Source organism: Aethalodelphis obliquidens, unplaced genomic scaffold (genome assembly GCF_003676395.1).
Source record: "Aethalodelphis obliquidens isolate GAN/ISIS:26980383/991018 unplaced genomic scaffold, ASM367639v1 scaffold18, whole genome shotgun sequence".
Lineage (NCBI taxonomy): Eukaryota > Metazoa > Chordata > Mammalia > Artiodactyla > Delphinidae > Aethalodelphis > Aethalodelphis obliquidens.
In genome coordinates, this window is record NW_020837962.1 from 22,373,833 (window position 1) to 22,397,137 (window position 23,305).

General features: G+C 37.2%; 1 protein-coding gene across 2 annotated transcripts in view; it reads left to right on the plus strand.

The window, feature by feature from the left end:
• ESF1 (ESF1 nucleolar pre-rRNA processing protein) overlaps positions 1-21,416 on the plus strand; it is a 59,562-nt gene extending 38,146 nt beyond the window's left edge. For both annotated transcript variants that reach the window (XM_027118155.1, XM_027118156.1), the window contains exons 10-14: positions 5,354-5,475; positions 7,993-8,080; positions 15,378-15,460; positions 17,277-17,423; positions 19,462-21,416. In XM_027118155.1, coding sequence (XP_026973956.1) covers positions 5,354-5,475; positions 7,993-8,080; positions 15,378-15,460; positions 17,277-17,423; positions 19,462-19,755 — 734 coding nt within the window. In that variant the 3' untranslated portion in view covers positions 19,756-21,416. The remainder of the gene's footprint in view (positions 1-5,353; positions 5,476-7,992; positions 8,081-15,377; positions 15,461-17,276; positions 17,424-19,461) is intronic.
• Positions 21,417-23,305: the final 1,889 nt, after the last annotated feature.

Consider the following 23,305-nt stretch of genomic DNA (forward strand, 5'->3'; position numbering starts at 1 on the left):
TTTTAATTTCATGAACTGTTGCTCCCTGTCTGTAAGGTTGGGAACAAATTTGACTCATGTATCCTTTCAGTTGCACTTCCATTCATTCAGCAGACATTTATTCAGCATGTGCTCTGTACTTGGCCCTCCACTAGCCATAGGGTTACCTTTGTGAGGGGAAAAAAAGCAAGCCGTGGCCTCTACTGTCATGGAGTCTGCAACCTAGTAAGGGTGATAACCATTAATAATAGTTAAAAAAAATAATCACACAAACATAAAATTGCAGCTGTGATAAATAGTGCAGAATAAAAGAATATGGTACTGTAAGAGTTTAGGAGAGAGGGATTTACAGAAGTTCGAATTATGAACCAAAGTCTGAACAATGTTCTAAACAAATCTTGAACCAAGTTCGAAACACTTAAAATCTTCATCTTTAAAAACTACAAAGATTGATAGTTTTGCTATCTGATATGCTTTAAGGATAAGTAAATGTCTCCTTCCCTCTCCCCACACCATTGGGGAAAACTGACTAGTTTGAAAGGGTGCCTGCCTTTGATGTCAGTGTTCCTCAGGGCATGGTTACACACAGAGTGAATTCCAAGTTGGGAGTTCAGTTGGCGATGGTAGTTAGTTACATTTTAAAGGGTACTTTTGGGATTGAGTGTTAACATGGTCTCATTTAAACATACAACATATATAAATAAAGACTGAGCCGTAAGTGTTCGTAAGTATTCTCAATGGATCCTAAGTTCTCACATACATAAAAAAGTGCCAGTTTCAACCTATATCAGAAATCTTAAAACATGTATTTTGTTTTTATAAACAAAACCAGCCATAGTACCTAGTTGAGTTATTTTAAGTTATTCATGTCCTGTCCCTTGAAGACTTTTCAAAATTTCAAATGAGCAAGTTCAGAAGAAATGTATATTCTTACTTTAGTGGATTTTGAAAGGATATTTAAAAGAATTTTTGTGTGTATGCAAACTGCCAAAATAAGTCTGAATGAATTGCGCTTAAGTTATTATTGTTATAATTCAGTCATCTGTGCTCATGGTTGGTTTTAAAAGAATTTTTCACCCCTTATTTGTAGGGTTATTGATGTTATTTTTAACTAATTCAGCAGTCCTTGCCTATATGCTTAAATTTTTAAAAAACAAACGCACAAAACTGGACATTTATAATGAAGTTGTTTTTCAGTCACGTAGTGGCTGCTCTCAAATGAAGCTAAAAGTGTCTGAAGAATGTTCTTGTGCATATGCCAGGAAGCTTCTGGAATGGGCGTATTTTTAAGAATTTAGAACATAAACAGCTGTGATCCGTGGCAGGAGATTTAAATGACCTCATGATGACAGCAAGAACAAAGCATTTTTAAGTTATCATGGTGGTGTGTTAATTCATTGCAATGTGTTTGTCATTCTGCTATTTTGGTGTATTAAGTGAGAGCCAGGCAAAAAATTACAGACTGTATTTAACTGAAGATACTATTTCTTTATTGTTGTAAACAAACTAAATACCAGAAAAATATTTCCCAAGAAGGATATTTCATGAATTATTTAGAGCCATAGGTCCTAAAAAAAAAAAAAAAGAAAATGCATGAACCACTTTGGGATAAAGGCCATTTATTTAGATCCTAAAGTTTTGATTCATTTTCTGTTGGAGAGACTATGTTCCAAACATGAAAGATCAAACAGTTGGCTTGAAATAAGAATTCCTCCTTCAAGACAGATCAATTAAGTGCTTATTAAGTACTTACTATGTGTCTGGCACTATGCTAAATATTATGCAATACAAAAGAAGGTGACTTCAGCTGCCTTTGTTCTAGTTGGAAAAAAAGGCATACTCAGTTGAAACTTCTAAACTAAAAAAAGACATTATTATAATCAAGTACCAAACAAAAATAATAATTTATGTGATACAAATAATGAAGTAGCCCTTCTCTTCAGAAATGACTTCTAATGCTTAAAGAACAAGAAAGGGAGAATTGTTTCCAATCACCTGTCCTGAAACAGATCTATATCACCTTTTGGTTCCCTCAGAAACAACCTATGGTATCTTGAACTAATGGTGACTGAAGTTTGACTCAGTATCTTTTTCCTGCTGTAACTGAGCATGACCCTATGGGGCCTTCCTAAGACAGACCCCTCCCCCATGTCCTCTGCTTTAGCTCCTCTCTGAAGTACGCAGATAACAGTATATAATGCACATTTCCTGAGTTGTTTTACAGATGTTAAAACCCCCACCAAATGGAAGAAATTAACTATTTGATGACCATGAGCACATAGCCCCCAGACCTACTGGTGCCTAAGGATTGATAATGTTAATGCCTATGACAGTACCCCGTTACCTCACCATCAACCAATCAGAGAATTATACACGAGCTGATCACATACCCTGGGATTCCTCTTGCTCACCTTGCCTTTAAAAATGCTTTGCTGAAACCCATTGGGGAGTTCAGGCTTTTTGAGCATTAGCTACCCTGGACTCCTTGTTTGGCACCTGCAATAAATGCTGCACCTTCCTTCACAAAAAAATGAAGGAAGGGAAGGGGAAGGGAGGAAAAAGGGAAGGAAAGAAATGACTTCTAATCATTGTCTAGGACAGTGGTTCTCAACTAGGGGTGATTTTGCTCCCTAGAGGACATTTGGCAATTCTGGAGAGATTTTTTTATTTTCATAACTGGGGGCTACTGGCAGCTAGTGTGGAGAGGCCAGATATATTGCTTAACATTCTGTAATGCACAGTCCTTCACAACAAAGAATTATCTGGTCCAAAATGACAGTTGTACTGAAATGAGAAACCCTGGTGTAGAACCTACAAATGTCAGTGATAAGTTTTGAAATAGTGGGAAATGGACTCCCGTCTTCTCCTAGACCTCTGTTGCCCTGGTAATGCTGTTTGCCTGAGGCCATTTGGATCCTTACATAGAAATGAGCATTGAGGATTTATAAACTTTTGAACATTGTATGCAAGTTTTTCCAGTACAGTGTTTGAGAGAGAGATTCCATAGGTTTTTGGGTTTTTTTTTACATTTTATTATTATTACTTTTAAAATTATTTATTTATTTATTTGGCTGCACTGGGTCTTAGCTGCAGCATGCGGGATCTAGTTCCCTGACCAGGGATCAAACCCTGGCCCCCTGCATTGGGAGCGTGGGGTCTTAACCACTGGACCACCAGGGAAGTCCCAGAGATTCCATAGTTTTTATCAAATTCTAAAGGTATCCATATTCCCCAAAAATGTCAAGACCCAGTCACGTGTGGAGTAGTTCATAGAGATTGAGACACATTAAACTAATGTTCTAGTCACCTAAAAGAAACAGTAACACCTTTCTTAGCATCATGCCTAGATAGAAGCAGAGTTTAAGTTTCAAGGATTAAAATTAACCAGAGAATACATTTTGGCGGGGGGAAAAAACACTCTAAATATATTACTTAATTTAGTATTTTGGAGTAATAAAATATTTCTTAATGTATGAGGAAATTAGAATACCTTAAGGATTATTATTTAAAAATCATATTTAATAACACAATACTGTGCATTTAGAATTTGAGACTGGACTGTGTGCTGACCCAGAGGCATAATATATAAATTGTTTTATTTTGCTGTTCGAACTCAACTTGTTTTGTCAGGATTTGCTTCTTTCGCCCAAATGAGGATCCAAGTTTACATTTCCTAAGGTGCTGTGTATCTGTTGATTCAGTCAGAGATCTGGACATGTTTTATACAGTTCACATTTCTCCTGAAAACTGTTTAGTAAAGTGATTGTGTTTTTCTTATAAGAAACGTTTTTGAATTGAGAGTTGTGTTTCTGATTTGGCATCCCGTAAATCAGAGAGTATCCCATAAATCAGGCATACCAGCAGTATGTCATGAAAACAAATCTACATAACCTTGAGTATGCATATACCTTAATACTTTTCTAACTTACAGAAATTTAGAGATTAAGTCTTGGCTTAAGAGCCAAAGAGGGGACCTTATAGATCATCTGTTCCAGCTGTTTCTGCTATTCTTTGGGGCTCAGGACCCAAAGCACCACTTTTAGCTGTTTTGTGTATTTGGACTTCTACCAAATATTTTCTTTTAGGAGAAAAAAGGTGTATGCGGGAGGAGGGATTTGCATGCTTCTGATCCAGACTAACCTCATTTTGCAGATAAGGAACCTGAGGTCCAAAACTTTAGATTTTATTCGTGGGCTATACATTTCTTTATTTTATATCAAACCAGCATTTCACATGTATCTGGTAATAGTATAGAGGACAGTTAGGAGTTAAAATTGTAGCTGTATGGCTTCCTAGTTGTGTGTTCTTAGGCAAGTTGCTGAACGTTCTCAGTCTCAGTATACTCATCTGGGGAAAGGGGAATTATTATATCCTTAGGATGGTTTTCACTTTCTTAGAATTTAGAATGTATCTGGAAAGATAATCTGGGTTGACCTTGTCTCTAGATTCATTCCATTAATTTTTTAATGGATTTTGTGTCCTCTAAATGTTAAAACTCCCTCTCCCCAAACCCAACCATGACCTCCCCAAAACACTACAAAGTAAAACAAACATCTGTATTATCAAAGGGGATAACACAGTGGTCACGTTTCCTTTACTTTGACAGTAATGAGGTCTTCATGAACTGAAAGATGAGCCTTGGGACCTTTTCTTTCTTCTCACCCCACTCTAGTTGTTTCATAAGCCACCTAGACACATGAATCAGGAACTGCAGAATATAATGAACAAGGACCTTGAGAGATAACTACAAGATAGAATAACATCATTGAAAGAACTTAAACATACAAGGTGGAATCTGAACTTGATACTCCTTTTGATCTTAAAGATGTGGATTCACAGAGTGAGTTCTTGAGGAGAAATTACAGGAATTCTTTCTTCCTGGGGCATTTCAACAGGGATTGCCTTACTAATCAATTTTTGTTAGTCACTTGTAATTTCCAGGGAATACAGTCTTTTACTTGGGCAAAGAAGCAAGTAGAAATAGTTATGTTAAAGACCACTTACCTTTTGTTATCCAAGATTAATTAGTAGTCATATCCTGAGAAGATTTTGTTCCAGAATTTTTCTTAGTGTCTCAAGCAATTCAATTAAGTACAGAGAAATGAATTTTGAGCTTAAATAAAGGAGTTTTCTTTAGTAGCTTGACCATATATTTATTTGCTGAGTTGGTTTGTTCATTTCAGTTTGGTTAGGTTTATTGTCATTTGTTGTTGGGAAATAGCTTTGATATAGATTGATACTACATTACTCTGTAACATTGTAGTGTTGCATTTTATCTTGTTACTCAGTAAATACATGTAAATTACCCTTTCTGGTAAATTGCATTTTTCAGTGAATGAAGCTTTTAAACTAACTTATCTGTGTTTTCTTTTAGGCCTTAAAGAAAGTGCAGAAGAGATGGTCAAAAACAAATTGGAAGGAAAGGATAAACTGACCCCCTGGGAACAATTTTTAGAGAAGAAGAAAGAGAAAAAAAGACTGAAAAAGAAACAAAAGGTATCAGTGATAATCATGACTGAATAATTCCGAATAATTATTGAGCAACCACTAAGTATCAGAAGGTACCAGGTGCTTGGCATCTAGTATCTCATAATGTGACCACTCACTGTGGTGGGTGAAGTGTTTTCTGCAAGGCTGCATAATGATACACGAAGCCTGTATCATTTAACCTAACTGCCTTGCTCTAATATTTTACATTTATGTGCTACCTAAATAAATGCATAGTTTAGTCGATTTCTAGATGTAAGACAGTTTGATTCTATTCTGTGTTTTTGAGGAAGAGAGGTACATACAGACATTTTTACTTGAGGATGTATACATAGAGAAATTTTCAACATGAATGAAATTTTTTCTTTGTATTTCCGTTTCTCAAGCTGCGTTTTTCACTTTTCAGTATTATTTTATTGTATAGATCTTTTAACATCATATTGTCATTAGATTCCTTTATCAGGGATATTTTCTCTGTGCTAAATATGTTGTCTGTGAAAAATCTGATTTGACTCCTATCATTCAGGGATAACATCTTTCCAGAGTTAGAGTCCTTAGTAATAGCAGAGACCACTTAGGATTTTTGCCAATAAGAGTACTCTATCTTGTCAACGAAATGCAGCATTCTAGCAATGCATTTATTGTCTTAAGATGGTATCACTAATCACAGAATTTTACAACTTTTAGGAATCTTAAATGATTAGTTTTAGTCCAACCCTGACGTTTTATAGTTGTAGAAAATTAAGTGATTCATCTGAGGATACACAGCTTGTTAATGGCCAAGCTGAGACCAGAAACCAGATCTCTTGCTCCAGTGCTCTTGCTACTGTATTGTGTTGTTTCTCTCCGTATGATGTAAGCTTGTGCTTTTGGTACAACAGCTGCAATATTGAAAGAGGGCTACAAAATTGAATGATGCAATGGAGTGAGTTTTGAATTCCTGTTATACTCAGTGTTTTTGGAAATGGATAGTAAAATGAGGAAATGAGGTAAGAGCCCTGCCCCCATTGATATGCTGCCTCTCTCAGGCAGTAAAATGTCTTTTAAGTGGAATAATTCCACAAGTTATTAAGCCATCAGTTTATTGGAAGACTTACAAATGAGTCTTTATGGGGTCAATAAAGTAGTCATTCTTTTCTGAGATCTTTAGCAGCTATTGTCTTTGATTTTCATTTGGTGCTTTGAGATTATCTTCTGCTTTAACGCTTTCCCTTCATTGGGCTTAGACTGGACTCATTTTATCAATAATATTAAAAATACATCAGTTGAGTGCCCAGTTTGTTCTAGACTCAGCTCTATACTGGACTTGGTGATTCCAGCAGATCTCTTCCACCTCCCCAGGTTCTTCACATATAGAAGAGTTTCAAGAATTCAAGTTAAAAATACTTTTTCCCCTTTTCCTCTTCGTGACTTGAATTTGATATTGAGAAATTATTACTAAAGAAATGAATATGTTTATACGCCATAGTTGATATACTATAATTTAGATCTAAAAAACAGTTTAAAAAAATGTGAATAAATATGTGGTTAGCTATATAAGTATTTCATAATCTTTGTTAGAAACATCATATTACTGATGAATTGGTTATAATAGTTTGGTGAAAAAGTTCTTAGAAGCCCTTGTTCTTAAAAGGATAGTAATATCAAAATGAATATTCTTTAGAGCTTGGTGGGTCTTCTTCAGCATGTAGGATGATGTTTAGCAATGTGCATTCTAAATGTTTTTGTTGAAACGACTCATGTTTTAGATTCCTGGGGATAAACTCAATCTGGTTAGTCTGATCTCAGTTTGCATATGTTCTGTGTATTTTATAGACTTGATTTTTAAAATTTAAATATACTAATTTAGTAAACTGTTCAGATTTGATTAGGGAAAATGTAACCAACAGATGTGCTTAAAAATAGCACAAAAGTTTTCATGAGTGGATTATAGATAAAACAAGGTAATTGTTGAAGTTGGGTGATGAGAACGGTAAGTTCATTATCATTTTCTTTAAATAACCAGCAGATGAATTGCTTTAATGATTTAAAAGATAACCCACAATGCAGTACTTCAAGCTGTTGATAATCACTGCCATTTCTTAGTTTCGTGAGAGATGAGGCAGGCCACCTCTCTTCACTGATCACCCATCTCAAAGTATTCTCCTTGAATGTCTGTATTTTATTTTTGTCTCTTTGGCACTTCCTATCTTGAATTACTATTACTATTACTATATATATGTCTGTTTATGTGTCTATAACTTCTTTTAATAGATTGTAAAATTTTTGAAGACAAAAACCATGTATCTGATAACTTTCATTTCTCTCAAAAGCCCTACATAGTTCCTGCATTTACTAAGTATTCCATAAGTATTTGTTGAACAAACAAAAGAGTTACTCAGGAGTTATTTTATAAACTGATCCATTTAAAAAACTATTTTAATTTTAGATTGAACTGCTTGATTTAAAAGAAGTACGGTTTTTCTTGACGCTTGTATATTTTGGTCCTTATAATAAACTGTATGTATTTTTATATTCAACTTTAAGGCTCTTGCTGAAGAGGCCAGTGAAGATGAAGTTCCCTCTGATGTTGATATGAATGACCCATACTTTGCCGAAGAAGCTAAAAAAATAGGTAAGCCAGCCCATATTTGTAGTTTTCACTTGGAATCTAAAGTCCGCCTGTGTGTGCCTATTCACACATACTCTTTTTCCTTCTGATAAACACTTTGTTTCACTAAAAAATAAAAAAATAAAAAATAAAATTCCTAGAATTTGTATAGCTCCCTAGTGGCTTATAAGCAAGTTTGTCCTATGGGATGTAACCATTGATCGGATTAGGAGGGGTCAGCATGCCCCCTGTACATACAAGAAATAATTTCATTATAGGAAACTTTGGGTAATATGATTAATTTAACAGTTTACTGGAGATGCCTTTCTGGGAAATATCCTTATAGACAGATTGACTATAAAAGGATGAGGAAAAAAAGGAAGTCATATTTTTGAGTGCTTTCACTGCTTTATTATAACACATCCATTCTACGTCTCTCTTTGCACAGACTATGAAGAATTGAAAGCATGGAATAAATTTGTTTATATATTTGTGGATATGTGTATGATTTTTTTAAATTTTTACATGATTTACATGTGTGAAACAGGGTTTCATTCATAGTATGAAAACTTGTCGGCTCAAATAGACAAAAGCATCTATGTTTCATTTTATCCCCTTTTCATTTATTCTGCTTCATTATGAGCTTCATTGTAGCTGAAAGCCAGCTTCCTCCCCTTTTTCCTTGAATCCCTAAACTATCAGGTATCTGATTTCCTATACCCAGGGAGCTTTGTTTCCATTGCGCATGCACCAGTCATTCTTTCCTGAATGCTTTCATTCTTACCTTTTTGGTATGTATAAATTGTGTGTGTGTATAAAAGTGTGTGGTAAGGTTCAGGCCATACTTGGACAAGTCAGTGCAGGACCACTGTAAGCATTTTCCATTTGTTCTCATGCATTTTGCTTCCCCCTGCTCTGCATACCACACACATGAACCCCAAAGGCTTGTTGCTGGAGCAACTCCAAGCTGGCATTGTAAAGAGAAGGATGTTATGAAGTTTCCCTGCTTCTTGTCCCTTGTGACTAGTGGGCCAGAATAGTTCTCAGCAGGAAAGTCAAAATTGCTCAAAATTATTTCTTGGTTGTTATAGCCTTTTATCACTGACATTCTATTGATGAAAAGGAGATCAAGATGAATAAAGTCTATTATAGGATGTGAGATTCTTAGGAATTGGAAAGGGAAATGGAAACTTAGCATATTCTGCTTTTTATCATACCTGAGCAGTCATTTCTAGAAGATGATGGATTTTAGCCTTATCCTCCGATTTCAGGAAACCAAGTTTATAACAGAGAAATGCGAAGCATTATAGTTTCCTTGTTCTCATTCCAAAGTGCTTCATTTGGCATGTGAAATCTGGTCAAACTGCAGAACTCGGGGTAGGATTCAAAGAGTAAGTTAAATAGCTTAGTGGCTTGGGTAGCTTGTTTCTTGGAATCAGCACATTTAAATTGTGAATAGTTTTCCCTAAAGTTAGTATCCAAAGTTCCAAGGGAAAATGCAGATTACGTTTGCTTGCTTTCGATATACTTTTGATTTCAGCATACTTTCTAGGAATAATTATTTATATCTGGGCTTAAGGGCTTTAAGGAAAAAGAAAAACAAAAGTGAATTTTTTTTTTTTTTTAGATAAAGTTAGGACTAAAAAATGGTATCTTGACATGTTTATTCATTCTATCAATAAACATTTTTGAGTGCCTACCAGGTGCCGAGCACTCTGCTAGGCTAGAGATACAGCACTAATAATAGAAGCTAAGTTACATCCTTTAAGTAGATTATAGTTTTAGGGAAGACATGCTAAACAGGTAAACAAATAAGAATATTATGCAAATATGATCACTGTTTTAAAGGAACTAATAAATAGGGTAATACAGAGCATATAACTGGGAGGAAGAAGGAGAGTAGCTTTCTTTATATAGGGTCGGCAAAGCAAGCTTCTCTGAGATGGTGACGTTTGAGCTGAGACCTGCAGAATGAGAAGGAGTCAGGCAGAGAGAGTTGGGGGAAGAGCATTGCAAATGAGAGGAAAATGGGTAGAACAGCTATGAGGTGAGAAAGAACTGGTGTCAGAGAAATGGAAAGATACCAGTGTGGCTGGAGCATGGTTAGAGGGGCAGTTTGGTATAAGGCCAGGCTGGGACACAGGATTGACCCTGCAGGGCCTTGTGTCACGGTGACAAATTTGGATTTTACTCTACTGACAGTGGGAAGCCGGTGAAGGGTCTTAAAGCAAGGATGTGAAGTGATGTGGTATGCATTTTAACATACTACTGTGGGTCCTGCAAAGAGAACAGATTGAAGAAAGGCATTGGTGAGAGCTAAGAGACCAGGCTTTTGTAGAGGTCTAGAGGTGATGGTTGGTCTAGACAGCACGACGGTAATGGAATTGGAAGGAGAAAAGTAAATGGGATTCTAGATATATTTTGGAGGTGGACTTGCCGATCTTTTTATTTGGATAAGGAAGGCATTTAGCATAACTCCTAGATTCCGACTTAGGAATCGGTAGCCTCTAAATAGTATTTCAAACCGTGGAACAAGGGGTAGAAAGCATTGGTAAGAGAGGGAGGTGCAGGTTTGGGCTCTGAAGTCAGGAGGCTGCGTAAGGTACTCTGTCCTCCTGGAGAAGGTACTACCTGGAAGGTAGGGGGAAAGTTTATGAAACAGAAGGAACCACCATGAAATAGGAGGAAAAGCATTAGTGTTTGGAAGGGTGTATAGTTCAGCTCCATGGTTGAGCAGGACAGAGACATTTTAAGCCAGGATACCTTTGCCCTAGGCAATCCCAGAGCTAAACTTACACGCTCTTCAAAATATGGAGAAATTGAGTTCAGTTACTGATGCCAGACCTGGTGTTTGGCTCGGGTTAGGAGCCAATATGAGTACTAGAAATCTTTTCTAATTTTTCCTTTTAAGTTTTTACCCCCTACACTGTAAATTTGCTATAATTTTTCTATTTTTTTTTAAACTGCAAACTCAATATTAGATGAGAGCTTTGAAAATGTATTTCTAGAATGAGTTAAAAGTTATTTTTTCTTGTAGAAATGAAGTATTGGAGAAATTTGCTTAGTGCTAATTGCATAAACTGTTTGATAAGATTTTGTTTTTGAAGAAGTAGGAGTGAAATAAAGTACATCACATGTTAAATATACCCTATTAGAATGTATCCTTTGTCTTGACAACTTTAGATATTTGATAAACCACCATGAAAATCTAATAATAAGGCACACATATTTGATTCATTCAGCCAGTATGCTGGATGCTTACAGTATACTGCTCATATGTAGTTTTACAGTTTACAAATGCTCTTATGTGCATTCTGTCCTCTAATCCAAACTTTAGCCCACTTTATAGAGGAGTGAACTGAAAACGTGGTTGAATTGCACAAGGGCCAGTTGTAGATGATAGAACCTGAATCCTAATGGCTCCCTTTTACTTTTTGTAACTCTACAAGTGCGTTGTGTAAAGACCAAAGCCAGAGCCAGGAGCCATATGTATAAGAGCTGGACACAAGGACTTGCTAGCTTTCCAAGCAAAGCCAGAATGCCTCGGTCCAGAGGAAGATTATCTGATGATGGACAAGTGATCTTGGGTGCAGGAACTTGCTGCTAAAGAGTAAATTGCTAGGGGGCTTACCACTCCTGTCTGGTCAGTACGGAGAGCAGTCTGCCCTCCAGTGAACTCTCTTAACTGCTCTCTCACAAGAAGCTCTCAACTGAACACTCTGGAAGAACTTTTTTTTTTTTTTTTTTTTTTTTGCTGTACGCGGGCCTCTCACTGTTGTGGCCTCCCCCGTTGTGGAGCACAGGCTCCGGACGCGCAGGCTCAGCGGCCATGGCTCACGGGCCCAGCCGCTCCGCGGCATGTGGGATCTTCCCGGACCGGGGCACAAACCCGTGTCCCCTGCATCGGCAGGCGGACTCTCAACCACTGCGCCACCAGGGAAGCCCTGGAAGAACTTTTTTATGGGAACAATTCTCTGACATTACAAGTAATGGAAAATGGAATTTCTTTTACAGATACTCCTTTTACAGATCAATTGTTTGCAGCACATCTTTTTCCATGGATGTATTGTTACCTTTTTTTGCTTAAAGGAATAGTGGCCTCAGTAAGGCTTGTTTAGTTTTTGGGGGTTTTTTTGCGGTACGCGGGCCTCTCACTGTTGTGGCCTCTCCCATTGCGGAGCACAGGCTCCGGATGCGCAGGCTCAGCGGCCATGGCTCACGGGCCCAGCCGCTCCGCGGCATGTGGGATCTTCCCGGACCGGGCATGAACCCGTGTCCCCTGCATCGGCAGGCGGACTCTCAACCACTGTGCCACCAGGGAAGCCCAGATTTTTTTTTCTTAACTATAAAACCCCAACACCCAATTTCAAGTCTCTGTTAATATTCAGCTTATTAGAATCATCTATATGTCCTTTTGCCACAGTCCCAGGAGATGTGGACTCTTACTTGCCAAAAGATTCACTGAAAAATAAAGATAACATTTCAGAACAGGGACTTTCATTTCCCTAGTACTCTTCACTAAATTAGGTCTGAAAGCTTTCCAAAGGGAAAATGCCTTTTTTTTTTTAAATGCTTTTTTTAAAAAAATAAAGATATGCCCACCTAATATGATCTTGTTAACAGTGCAGAAAGGGTCTCTACACATTATTTATCTTCTGACTAAACAGTTCAATGTAGCACACAGTAAATTCTTCATGAGCAAAGAAATTTTCATCACACTAAAACTGGATATCATTTTTAGCCCTGACCATCTTGGAGATTTTTTTCCTCTCTTGCTGCAGTCTTCCTTTCGAGTTTATTTTTATGGCTTTTCACCAGGTTGTTATAAAATCCGGAACAGTTCATTGTGGACTCTTTGAAATTATTTCCCACAGCTGTATGTGAAGATCTTTATCTCCTTTATGTATTAATCATATACAGCCTGATTTTTTTCCCCTGCCACAGAATGATCTTCTGCATATGTCACTTGTCCATTCACTTCAAAAGGAGCTATTGCCTTAAGAGAGCAGAGGTAAACTTAGGGTGTGGGAGTCAGACCCTAAGAAAGTGGACCCTTGATGATATTTATATGTATAAATACGTGCACATACTTACAACAGAGAAAAGGTTATAATCTTAAAGCAGATACATCATTCCCTGAAAAACATTTGAGATAGGAGCACTATCTCACTTAGGGGAAGGGCTACATATAATGATATTTCTTCTTAAAAGTGCAGACAGACGCCTTGATAGCAGTGAGGGGTGAACGAGGCCACACTTATGTGCAGGTGTGTTCTCTCAGCTAGGCAGGGCTGCCTTAGTGCAGCAGGGCTAGTGCACGTGGAGCAGCTTCTAAAGCTTCTCTCTACTTCCTGTTATCCCCCATTAGCTGTGGTTGTTCAGCCATCATTATATGTTCTGTGAATTTTACTTTATTATTTTACAACAAAATGCATTTTAAATGGAAATGGCTCTTCCAGGGAGAATGACATTTGATAGCGAAGGGATGAAGTATGGGTGATTAACAGAGAGCCTGAGCTGGAGTGCTCGGGTTTGAATCATGGTTCCTTTGCTTACTCACCTTGAGACAAATTGCTTAACCTCTCTGTGTTTCAGTTTCCTCACCCACAGTGTGAAGATTGTAATAAATAACAGAATCTACCTCATAGCATTGTTGTGAGGACTAAAGCAGTTCCTGTATAAAATGGAATAAAACAGCAGTACTTTCTGGTGCCTAGTAAGTGCTGTAGAAGCATTAATTGTTGTTAATACTTTAGAGACCATTGGTTTCTCTGCATTTGGAAGGAGAGAACTCAACTTATCCAAATAAGACAGTGTCCAGCAGCTCAGAGAAGGTTGAGATTGTGTAATAACATTCTAGAGTAAGAGAACATGTCTTTGTGGATTCTGAACCTTCTTACTCTTCAGAGTAGTTCTTCATACTTTGACACCAATTCTCCCTGAACCCCTCCCAACAGACAAAAAAAGGAAGAAAAATCAAAGCATCTGCGTGATCACCAAGGAACCCAAGATACCTTATATATGTATAGTCAGACTATTATAACAGTGCTAGCAAGCAGTTTATAGCACCATGTGCCAGACATTAAGCTCTTAACATTTTTTAGTGTATTTAGTCATCACAATAACCCTAGGAGGTAGGTGCAAGTATTATAATCCCCACTGTACAGATAAGGACACAAGCACAAACTGCTACAGCTAGAATGTAGTTGAGCCAGAATTTAAACCCAGGCCAGCTGCTCCCGAGTCAAGTGCCCTTAACTGCGTGTGTTACTGCCTCATCTAACACCTTGTGTTCTCCAGAAGTCCCTGAGTGCCTGAAAATATAGTCAGTTTTCTACTCAGGAGCCAGTTTTCCCATGAGTAATTTTGTTTAATAATAATAGAACCAGAAAGTTAAACAAAGATCAAATTTATCTTTAGAGAAAGAGAAAGGGTTTTGTTAAACTTTTACTTACAGGTAGTTATCGTCAAATTGTCATTATAGAGATGAATTTTTCATTTTGCTGATGAGTTTTAAGAGTTTATATATTAAAATTACCTGTGTTTTGTTTTTTTTCCCTTTGTGATTTCTCCTATTATTCTTACGCTAAGAAAACATTCCTTCTATTTAAGATCAGGTAGCTGTTCCCTTGTATTTTCTCACAGGGTTTTTTTTCCTAATGTTTAACTCTTTAATACATCTGCATTTTATTTTCCTGTAAATTATGCGATGCATCTATAGCTCAAATTTTTTTTTGCAGAATAAAACAAATTGCCTAGCACCAGTTATTGAATAATCCTTTCTTTTTCCAGTGATGTATGATGCTACATTTTATTACATACTAAGCCAACTGTTCTATTTTTCTCATTATGTAGTACAGTGTTTTTGTTTTCACTTTGTAGTACAGTTCAGCACACTGTATTACATGTATATCAAATCTATCTTGTTAATCTTTGTAAAGATTTCCTTGAATAGAATTTTATTAAATGTATATATATTGTCATGAGTGGATGTTGAATTTTATCAAGTACTTATTCTGTATCTGTTGAAATGATCTTATGATTTTTCTTTTTTAGCTGATGTATATATAATTATACATTACTTTCAGAAGAAATTCCTTCTTTGTAATATTTACTTATCCCCTCCAGACTATTATTATTCCATTCATACCCATAGTCATCTAAGTAATATTTTTTTACTTTCTTTAGTTTCTATATATTTATTGATAGATACCTTGCATTTTTGTTATAAACAAAATTTTTAAAATAAAATAGTATAAACAGATTGTTGCTGTGATAGTCTTATAATTTTTAACCCTCCTATGTTGGTTTGTTGTGCCAGGTATAAAAGAAAAGAAGAAATCAACAAAATCTGCAAAAGATGGCACATCTCCAGAGGAACAAGCTGAACTAGAAAGACAAAAGGTAAGACATGGTCATGGTTACATGCTTAGTGGATAATTGATATGTACAGTTCAAGTGGAGTTATCCATGTGTTTCCAGTATCCCTAATAAAAAAAAAAAACTTATTTTAGTTACGAATTTATAAATAAGAATTTCTGCAGCATAGTTTTTTTTGTTTTTGTTTTTGTTTTTTACGGTACACAGGCCTCTCCCGTTGCGGAGCACAGGCTCCGGACGCGCAGGCTCAGTGGCCATGGCTTACGGGCCCAGCCACTCTGCGGCACGTGGGATCCTCCTGGAGGGGGGCACGAACCCGCATCCCCTGCGTCGGCAGGTGGACTCCCAACCACTGCACCACCAGGGAAGTCCCAAGCATAGTTTTTAAATGTCATCTTTTTACCAAATTTCTCCAACTAGTATCCAGCTAGTACAAAGTTAAAATTTACCTCAAACCCAAGGCATGTCCCTTTGTGATTAAGAGGAAAATATCTTATTATTAAAAACCCTTACTATAACTGAGACCAAAAAAAAATAGTACTATTAAAACCTTAAAATAATAATGCCATAAGTTTTAATTCAATTTAATTCAAAACCCTTACTATAACTGAGACCAAAAAAAAAATTGTACTATAAAAACCTTAAAATAATAATGCCGTAAGTTTTAATTCAATAATTTAATTCAAGTTTTAATTTGGTATCACTATAACTGAGACAAAAAAAAATAGTACTATTAAAACCCTAAAATAATAATGCCATAAGTTTTAAACCCTGTAATACAGGGTTTGCTTTATGGCTTGTTCAATGCTCATTTCTCTCTTTTTATTATTGAAAATAACATAAATTTAGTGTACAAAATTAGTCTTTCTTGGAAGTGTAGTGAACTTTATGCTTCAGTGCCTCCAAAGATCCATGGCACAGAGTAATATGTATTTTTTCTGAGACAGGAATTGGAGTCAACAATGTTCACAAGACTGATGTTCATAGCACTGTCTAGAAGGGAGCCTGACTGGTCACCTAAACTCTGCATCTTAATGCATGTTTTACTGCATGTGCAGTAGTGTTCACAGAGTTAAGGAGCAAAAGAAAACCTTTCTTTTGTAGAAAATGGCTCTAAAAAGAAAGCCAACTGCGGGTACTGGTGGTGGAAGGGAGACATAATTAAAGCAGTCTAAAGTGGTAATGGAGGAAGATTCACAGGAATCTCATAGCACACTCTGTATTTTCTCTAGTGTACATGGTTGTTTACTTGATTCTTGAAGGTTTACATTTAATCCCCTAGTCAGTAGAAAATACCTATTTAGTAGAAACAAGCATTATATTAGATTACAGAAGCAAATATTAAGATCCTGCCTTCATAGACATGTGTCAACATTGAAGAAGTAAAGGCCAAAAAAAAGCAAAAGAAAAAAGGAATTCCTTGTTCCTAAAGCATGTTTGGAAAGTCTAGTTTGTATCACAAAATACTACATGTTTGCTAGATTTAGTGTCTGCTTAAAAAGAACAAACTGAAAATGAGAAATTTTTATTTGGGGGACTTGAGGATTCTTATTTCTACAGCCTACTAACCAGTTACACTAGGTGAAATATGGTCTGGATTTTAGATAAAGCTTCCTGCTGTCAGTGATGTTGCTTCTAAAAATTATACCCATTACTGTACAGAGATCTCTGGGTTTCGTTTTGAGTTCTGGTAATCCACAATCAGTTTACGGATGACAAGTGTTATCCCAGAGCATTGGTGGCTCGGTTCTCCTTTCCTGGGGGGATATCTGTGCCCTATACTCCTGTTTAGGGAAAGAAAAGCACTGTTGTATATTTGAACTCTTTTTTCTCTCCACAGGCTGAAATGGCTTTGCTCGTGATGGATGAGGAGGAAGAGAGCAAGAAACACTTCAATTATAACAAGATTGTGGAGCACCAGAATCTGAGCAAAAAGAAGAAAAAACAGCTTATGAAGAAGAAGGAATTATTGGAGGATGACTTTGAGGTAACCAGGGACAATAGTCATTATCTTCTTAAAGTTGGTGTTATATCTAAAGTCAGCTCTGGAGATAAAAATCGAGCGTCTTAGGGCTTCCCTGGTGGCGCAGTGGTTGAGAGTCCGCCTGCCGATGCAGAGGACACGGGTTCGTGCCCTGGTCCAGGAAGATCCCACATGCCGCAGAGCGGCTGGGCCCGTGAGCCATGGCCACTGAGCCTGTGCGTCCGGAGCCTGTGCTCCCCAACGGGAGAGGCCACAGCAGTGAGAGGCCTGCGTACCGCAAAAAAAAAAAAAAAAAAATTGAACATGGAACCAAAGCTACCATCTTTCAGCCCAACACAGCCAGTTCATCCATGGGGTGTTTCTTTGGTTGAGCACCAGGTGATGTAGTTGGCTTCTATTTTGGTAGCCATGTTGCACCAAAATATGTAGCTTTTAGTGTTAGAATCACATGCACTGTGATGCTCACACTGGGAAAGTTCTGCATCATTAAGCCTGACTGAGAAATAGCAGGTTCACATCACATCGCGCCACACTCTGTGTGCAAAGGCCAGTGCAGTAGGCCATGCTTTTTTAATTGCTTTGTTTCTTGTTTCCATTGCTCCCTCTTTTCCCTCTTTTTGCTAAGTACATATTTCTAGTGACCACACAGTCCCCATGCATGAGTTTGAACCCTGTACAGAAAACCTACAACAGCTGTCAGGAACTATTTGATGACTTCCATCCATTAGCATGGAAGAATAGACCCAGAAGAAGATGGGAGAGATTTTGAAGTTGTTTAGAGAATTGAGAGGGGCGTACAGATAACTTCTAAGTAGCGTGGAGAGGGACTTTGAAACCACTGTGTAGCTCCGGTTTCTGTTAAGTCAGCTCCATGTGTGTGCTGTTCCACTGAACTTTTTGGTGAATTGATTTTCTTATGAAAAGTTAAAAACAAAGAATGATTTGTAGTCAGATCTTCTATTTTGAGAACTGTCTCCACACACTAATCATCATGCATAAAAACATTTTTCATGAGTGTCGTGGTGGTGGTGGTGGTATCACGTCTGTTGTCCTTACTATAACTAAGTAACTCTACAGTCCATCTCCGGGTGGACTCATTTTTCGCATGGGAATGATGGGTGGCAGTGAGTCATGCTCCCTTTCTGGCTGGTCACCCCTGTGCCTGGCAATACTTGAAGACCTGGCTGGAGTTAAGGGTACACTCTTAACATGTAGGACCACAGTGTTCTTGTAGAAAGATAAAGGATAAATTCGGGGCTTGTATCTGACCGGATCTTGGTCTCAGGGGTGCCATCTTTCCCATTTTAATCTTTAAATCTTTTGCTGTATGAATTGCCCTCAGTAGCTGCTCATTTTAGCACGAAGGTTGAAAAAAAGTTTAATGTACTCAGAATGCAATGACTGCACAAAACTCCAGCAGGAGATACCATTGGCTTAATTATCGGCTTAATTATCCCAGCCAGAAAGAGGTTTCACACTGTAAGCGTGGAGGAGCCTGCCTACTCCAGGGATCATTCCCCTCCTCCAGACGCTCGGTCTAAGTGGCTGGTGTCGTTCCAGGCCATTGTATACATAGACTAGGATAGTTCCCTTTCAAGGATATTGTCGTTGTGTGATGAAAAACAGTGTGCCCTGCACATTGCGGTTCAGGAATAAACCTTAAAACTCCCTTGAAGAGCTTCCCTGGTGGCGCTGTGGTTGAGAGTCTGCCTGCCGACGCAGGGGACACGGGTTCGTGCCCCGGTCCGGGAAGATCCCACATGCCGAGGAGCGGCTGGGCCTGTGAACCATGGCCGCTGAGCCTGCGCTCCGCAACAGGAGAGGGCACAACAGTGAGAGGCCCGCGTACCGCAAAAAAACAAACAAACAAACAAAAACTCCATTGAAGATCTGTGGGAGAACAGTTTTCTAATGAATCAATGCAAAATGCCCACGTTTGTATTTTATATAATCAACTCACTTACTTTCGAAATTTGGTCCCATTTCTGGGCCTTTTGGTTTGCTAATTTTATTTATTTATGTTTTCCTTTTGGATTTGCAGGTCAATGTTAAGGATGCACGGTTTCAGGCAATGTATACTTCCCACTTGTTCAATTTGGATCCTTCAGATCCTAATTTCAAGAAAACAAAAGCTATGGAAAAAATCCTTGAGGAGAAAGCCCGTCAGAGAGAACAAAAAGAACAAGAACTTACTCAGGCAATAAAGAAAAAAGAGAGTGAAATTCAGAAGGAATCACACAAGAGATCCATTGATCCTGCCTTGTCAATGTTGATTAAATCTGTAAAAAACAAAACAGAGCAGTTTCAAGCAAGAAAAAAGCAAAAAGTCAAATAGATGTATGTTGTTTCTTTTTGGTTTGAGAATGTATAAAGTATACAGAAGTGATGGAAGGAATACTTATTGGGAATAGTGCTATACCTTTCAAGAATATGAATAAAAACTGACTGTTGTAAAATTTATTTTCTGTATATAACAGTTAGACCTAATTGTGTATGATTGATAGATTTGTACTGTGTATTTCCACAGATTAATCATAATTAATCCAGATTATAGGATGTATAAAATTTTTATATTTATTACTCTGCTAGCTTTTTTTAAAGACTGTTTATAATTCTATGTAAAAAATAGAGGAGTGACCAAGTCTTAAGTCTGAATAAGAGTTAGGAACAACTTGAAAATATGTATATGCAATACATTAACTTATCTGGAAGCAGGAGGCAGATTTAGATACTTGTTTAAATAATTTATATTTCTAGCCATAATGAATAGAAGCCAATAACTTTCTTTGTTGTTTGGTCATGTTTATTATAGTTTATTAATTTGTAAATAAAAATTTTTACTATTTTGTATAGCACTGAATTCATTTTATTCACCTCCAGTAAACTACTCTCTGGAAAAATATCTGAAAAACTAACTCTTTAAGAGGACAACTCCATGGAAAGGCAGTTCCAGGTCTGCATTGTTCATAATTATATTTGAAATGTTCGTGAGCTCTGCAATGATTTTTATGTTTGTAGTAACAGAAAATTCTGTCTGCCCTTCAGAGTTTTGGAATGCTTGGAAGGATGGGTATGCTGCTATAGAGTTTAAGGAATCTTAATTCTTTTTAAAATTAAATTAAAACACACCTTCAAAGCCTTAATACTCCTGGATTTCATCTGGTCTAGGTTTTGTAAACTATTAACTGACCACTTAGAAGAATTAGGTGTGCTGTATAAATAAATGAAAATAAAAACCAAAATAATCACTTGGAATGAATGATAAATATGGTAGCTTCTGAAAGGCAGTAGGCGTTTGGCCAGGTTTGTGGTTAATAGTAAACTTAACATTATTGGTACAAAAATTCAAGCCTGCCAACGTAGTATATTTTCAAGAATAAAAGGATGTAAGACTCAGAATGATATCAAGATAATAAGGGCATATGAACAGTCTATGGAAGGGGAAGGAAAAAAGAGGATATCTAAAATTGCTCATAATAACAGAAAAATGCAGAGTATCGTGTGGGGAATGGTGTTGTTTTTTTTTTAAACATCTTTATTGGAGTATAATTGCTTTACAATGGTGTGTTAGTTTCTGCTTTATAACAAAGTGAATCAGTTATACATATGTTCCCATATCTCTTCCCTCTTGCGTGTTCTTATCATAAAGTGCTAATAACATTGTTAGATAATTCAGCCAAATAAAGCAGTAATTGTGTACTCATCACTAGAAGATCATGAATCTTAATATATTTTTGAATATAGTCTATAATTGTGTAATTATTCATATTTCATTTTCATGCAAGGAAAAAGACTTTAAACTTTAATCAGTGTGGGGATTACTCAGTTTGATTTTAAGATTCCTGCGAAACTTACTCTTGGTTTTTTAATTGGTTTGGTTTGGTTTGGATTTTCATTTTTGAGCCCTTTGTTGTTAAATCACTGTATTTAATTGTAAATCTCATTTTACTAGTCAGGCACATGATTGATTATAGCAAATAAATTGAGCATATAAGCTTTGCACAGCCCTGGCTCCTTTTCTCAAGGAATTGATATTTTTTAAGTAGGAAAAAAAATGAGAATTGCATTATCAGGTACTGCATTAAATAAACATAATACACCAAGAATGTTAGGTTCTCAATAAATACAATAATTGCTGGTAGTAAAACTCAGGATAAAAATATGGCCACTGCCATAATTCAACAAACAATGTGAGGGTAGTTTGGGTGACTCTTAAGGTCACATTTATTTGGATTGTTTGTTGTTGTTGGTATTCTTGATACCAAAACCGGATGAAGACAGTACAAGTAAAGAAAACCTACAGACTGGTATTTATTGTTAATATATAGAAATGAGATTGCTTCTGGAGAATTAATGTCTCACAAACTTAGGCATAAAAAACCTCAACAAAATATTAACAAATTGAATCTGACAATGTATAAAAAGAATTATACACCATGGCCAAGGGGATTTAATTCCAGGTTTGCAAAACTGGTTCATCCACAACCAACGTAATCCACTGTATTAACATGCTAAAGAAGAAAAAGTATATGATCATATCAATTGATGAGAAAAAGTATTTGACAAAATCTAACATCCATTCATGATAAAAACAACTTTGGAATAGAGGGAAACTACTTAACTTGATAAAGAGCATGACAGAAACCCTACAATTAGCATACTTAGACCGAATGTTTGCCTAAGATTGAGAACAAGGCAAGGCTGTCTTTTAATCGTGTCTTATTTTCTGTATTCTGATCCTCTGACCACTGGGTGGGTCCTTGCTGTTCCTACAGAGACTGCCCCTCCCAGGGCTGGCCAGTTCCCAGAGTTAGTGAATAACTTGCACACAAGCATGCCTTTCGAATGCAAAGCAACAAATCCAGAGCCTGTACCTTCAGCCACCTTTACTGGGCTTTTCACACAGTGGGCCACTATCCTCGTGCCCTACCCTAGAGCCCACTGAAATTCAAGCTAGCCAATCCTAAACTTTCTTACCCTGCCTCGCCCATCCCTTCCCAAAGAAACCACAATAAAGCCCCTTGCACACATTTTCCCCTGTTCTCTGCCTCCTCACCAACCCCAGTGTTTCCCTGTGTGACCCCCTTCCGTGGCATGCTAGGGAATGTGAGTATAAAAAACTTCTTCAACAGTTATTTCCGTATCTTCGTATCTTACCATATCTGATTAATACAAATCCCAGTTACCCTTAAAACAATGTCCACACTCACTACTCTGAAAGTTCTAACCACTGCAATAAAGCAATAAAAATAAAAAGCGTACAGATTGAAAAGGAAGAAATAAAACTGATGGGGCTTTCCTGGTGGTGCAGTGTTTAAGAATCTGCCTGCCAATGCATGGGACACGCAGGGTTCCATCCCTGGCCCAGGAAGATCCCACATGCCTCAGAGCCACTAAGCCAGTGCGCCACAACTACTGAGACCGCGTGCCGCAACTACTGAAGCCCGCACACCTAGAGCCTCTGCTCCGCAACAAAAGAAGCCACCTCAGTAAGAAGCCCACGCACCACAATGAAAAGTAGCCCTTGCTCACTGCAACTAGAGAAAGCCCGCGCACAGCAACGAAGAACCAACGCAGCCAAAAATAAAAAATAAGTAAATAAATTTATAAAAAAAAAAAAAAACTGACCCTATTTGCTGATGACATGATTGTCTACATAGAAAATCCCGAGGAATCCACAAAAACGAAACCAAAAAATCCTCAAACTAAATAAGGGAGTTCAGCAAGATCACAGGATACAATGTCAGCATATAAAAATCAATCACATCTCTATATACTAACTATGAACACGTGGAAACTGAAATTAAAAACACAAATGTTCCAAAGAAAATAATATACTCAGGTAAAAACTTACCAAAACATGTACAGAGCTTGTATGCTGAAAA